Here is a 3,399-nt window from a genome sequence, read left to right as displayed (position 1 = left end):
CTTTCCCTTCAGAGCATCTCTGACCACTCATTCCATTCTCAACAGCACCCGCCCCTCTGGTCCTTCTCAGTCTAGGCTGGATTTCAGCCTCAGTGGCCAGAGCAACTCAGAGGAGACAGTAGCTTTCCTCTACTCTGGAGAATTGAGGTGGGAGTGGGACCACCTCTCTGCTTCTGTCTGAAGAGGTCCAGTTTTGTTCCTTGTGGGCTCCTGATTTGGCCGCTGGGGCAGTGGCTTGAAGACTTAGATTGGCCTTTGGGACTGGATTCTCTAGGTGTCCTGCCCCAGCCCTAGCCTTGTCCTGGTTAATTCCTTTAGTCTGGAGAATCCCAAATCCTTAGATTCCCCTCTGGGCTTGGGTAAATCCTTTCCCTTCTCCCCAGCCTCAGGTTCCTCATCTGAGAAACAGGGAGAAGGGGGGTGACTTATCCAAGGAGGCACACTGATGACTCATGGACAGGCCATGCTCAGTCCATAAATGTGTTTGGTCTATATGATGCTGGCTTGCCCTATGTTAAAAATATGAGAATTAATTGCAAATGTTAAAAAAAATTGGGATATTTTACACCGATAAAAAAGGGTGGGGGAAGATCTGACAGCCCCGAGACTTCTTGGCTGGAGCAGCTGAGTGGCTGTGGCCCGTCTGGATGGATGTGACTATCTTTCAGAGACAGTCCTCACCACTGCCTAGGGCCTGTTGTCTGCTTCAGTCATTTATGGGAATTACCTGGCCCTAACAATGGACTTTGCAATCACATGTTTAAATGAGAGGTCAGGAAGGTGTGAGCCCCGGGAAAAAGGCTGTTATGTTGGCTGGAAGGGCAGGACAGTCTGAGTGCAGGAGGGGTGGGCTGGGAGAGGAGGCTGGAAAGGGGCTGCAGGGCTGGGTGGTCGGAAGGGAGTGGGTAGGGGCCTGCCCTGCCCTTCCGGCCTCCCTCACTCAGTGTCATGCAGTTGAGGGAAATGCCAGCCAGCGACATGCCCGAGAGGAGCCGGAAGGCGCAGTAGACGGGGAAGCTGGGAGCAAAGGCGGTGCAGGTTCCTGACACAGCCGTCTGCAGGTAGTTCAAGATGAGCACCTTCCGGCGGCCCAGCCTGTCGGGGGAAGGAAGACCTGCAACCGGGGTCCTGAGGACCAGCAGGGCCAGGCTAAGCTGGGAGAGGGGCGCTTGCCCTGGGTGAGTCCCTGGGGTGGGGGTCTTTGCAGGACCCGTGACTGACTATAGGTCCTCAAACGAGCCCCAGCTGGTGATGCCAACCTCCCACCTAGGCCCCCCAAGCCCAGCTGAGGAGCCCCCAGTCCCAGCCCGGCTCCTTGGCCCTGCCCAGGACTGACCTGTCTGCCAGGTGCCCGAATACCATGGCTCCGAGAAGCACCCCTACCATGTACAAGGACTGAGCCAGCTGGCGTAAGGCCCTACGAGAACACACGAGGTCCCACTGTGGGGAGAGGGGGCAAGGGTCAGGCCAAGGCGAGCCTGGGCTGCAGGGCAGCCCCTTGCCCTCCTTCCGGCTGGTCCTCTGAGGCCTGTGTCACCCTCTTCCCCTGACTCTTCTCTTTGGCCCCAGGAGCTGAGAGACTTTTCTTGACCCCTACAACTCCCACCTCCCTCTTTCCTACAGAGACCCCCATCTTGAACCCCTTTCTCCATTTTCCCATCTTGGCCTCTGGAGAATTTGAGACAGTCTGTGTGTGTGTGTGTGTGTGTGTGTGTGTGTGTCAGAGGGGAAAGCACACTCTGGATGGTGTACAGAGGGGCCCAGGTCTCCTCACCTCCATCACGATGGTGGAAGGGAAGGTGCTATTGTCATAGATCCAGCCGTGGGTGCAGGGCTCTGTGGCCCCCGTGCCATTGGTCTCTGTGCTGTTGGGAAAGGGCAGCCCCCGCTGGGGGGAGGTGAAGCGGAGGCAGGACTCGGGTCGCCCCTGCCTGTCCCGGGGCAGCCAGGCGTCCAGCTCTCCGTCCTTGCTGAGGTTGGTGTCGGCAGGCGGGCGGCAGTGGTGGGTGGGGACAGCGGCGGTGAAGTTCTGCAGGGTGTTGTGGGAGGCCATCAGGAGCAGGGGGAGGACCACCAGAGTGACCTGGATCTGCTGGAAGCGGCCGGCGCCCCCCACCTGCAGCAGGAGGTCATTGAAGGCCATGGGGCCAGGCCTGGCCGAGAGGCTGGGGGCTGAGGACTTCCAGCCCCAGGCCCTCCGTCTGTGTGCCGGTCCGCCCGCTGCCCTTCCCTGGTGGAGAGGGACTGCCGTTGCTTCCGCAGCCAAGCTGCTCCTGGAACTGAATCTGAGCTGGCTCTGTAGGGGGGACAGCAGCCCGGCCAGGCAGCCCCTCCTTTCTTCTCTCTCCTTGTTCCGTCCCTCCCTTTCCTTGGCAGCCTCTCCTCACTTGGTGTGAGTGTGTGGGGTGTTTCTCAGCTTTCGGGGTCTGCTGTAGCCCTGACCCCTACAGGGGCAGTATTTAATCCTTGGCCTGGAGGGAATGAGTTAAAGTGTGACTTGGTATCAGAAGGATTAACCCTCCAAGTATCCTTGTATCAGTGGAATTTCTCCACATGGGTATAAAGGGCAGGAGAGGGTGGACTGAAGCGGGGGTGATGGGAGCAGATTGTACTGGGCACCTGGGGGCAGGAGGGGAAAGTGTGGGACCTTTTGTCTTCCTTTTAGTGAGGGGATTGGGCTCTGGGAAGTGTGCTGGCCTCTTGTGGGGCTTCTGTCCCTTTTAGTGGGCAGGATCCAAAGGGACAGTCTTGGGGAGGGGTTGCCAGAGAAAATACAGGTTGCCCAGTTAACTTGAATTTCAGATCATCAAATAAATTTTTTTCTTTAGTGTTAAGAATGTCCCTAATATTTACATGGGACATACTTCTACTAAAAAAGTATTCATTGACCTGACATTCAAATTTAACTGGGTTTCCTGTATTCTTTTGTTTTTTTCTTAACATCTTTATTGGAGTATAATTGCTTTACATTTTTGTGTTAGTTTCTGCTGTATCACACAGTGAATTAGCTATATGTATACATATATCCCCATAAACCCTCCCTCTTGCATCTCCCTCCCACCCTCCCTACCCCACCCCTCTAGGTGGTCACAAAGCACCGAGCTGATCTCCCTGTGCTATGCGGCTGCTTCCCACTATCCTGTACTATTTGCTAAAATTGGCAACCCCGGTCTTTGGTCTTCTGGGGACAGCTTACATCTTATAGGACCACGGCTTTGTTCAATTGGAAGACACAGTAGAGGTCAGAGGCTGCTTTTGAAGCAGTGGGACCTAAGACCAACATCTTATGTGATGTACACTGAGTCTTCCAGTATCTCAGCTTTTACTTTCTTCCTCATCCCGATTCAAAATTTCCCTTTGTCTTGTCTTCTGTCTATACCTTCTCCTTCCCCTCCTCCC

The 3,399-nt window shown here is 55.3% G+C and overlaps 1 protein-coding gene across 1 annotated transcript in view; it reads right to left on the bottom strand.

The window, feature by feature from the left end:
- The window catches only part of SLC22A6 (solute carrier family 22 member 6), a 7,355-nt gene extending 4,930 nt beyond the window's left edge, over window positions 1–2,425 (bottom strand). Inside the window, exons 1-3 of the mRNA XM_024748920.1 lie at window positions 1,775–2,425; window positions 1,337–1,440; window positions 941–1,095 (exon numbers count right to left, since the gene is read on the bottom strand). Coding sequence (XP_024604688.1) covers window positions 941–1,095; window positions 1,337–1,440; window positions 1,775–2,143 — 628 coding nt within the window. The 5' untranslated portion in view covers window positions 2,144–2,425. The remainder of the gene's footprint in view (window positions 1–940; window positions 1,096–1,336; window positions 1,441–1,774) is intronic.
- Window positions 2,426–3,399: the final 974 nt, after the last annotated feature.

Source organism: Neophocaena asiaeorientalis, unplaced genomic scaffold (genome assembly GCF_003031525.2).
Source record: "Neophocaena asiaeorientalis asiaeorientalis breed wild unplaced genomic scaffold, Neophocaena_asiaeorientalis_V1.1 scaffold43, whole genome shotgun sequence".
Taxonomy (NCBI): domain Eukaryota; kingdom Metazoa; phylum Chordata; class Mammalia; order Artiodactyla; family Phocoenidae; genus Neophocaena; species Neophocaena asiaeorientalis.
This window is presented reverse-complemented; position numbering and strand designations above follow the sequence as displayed.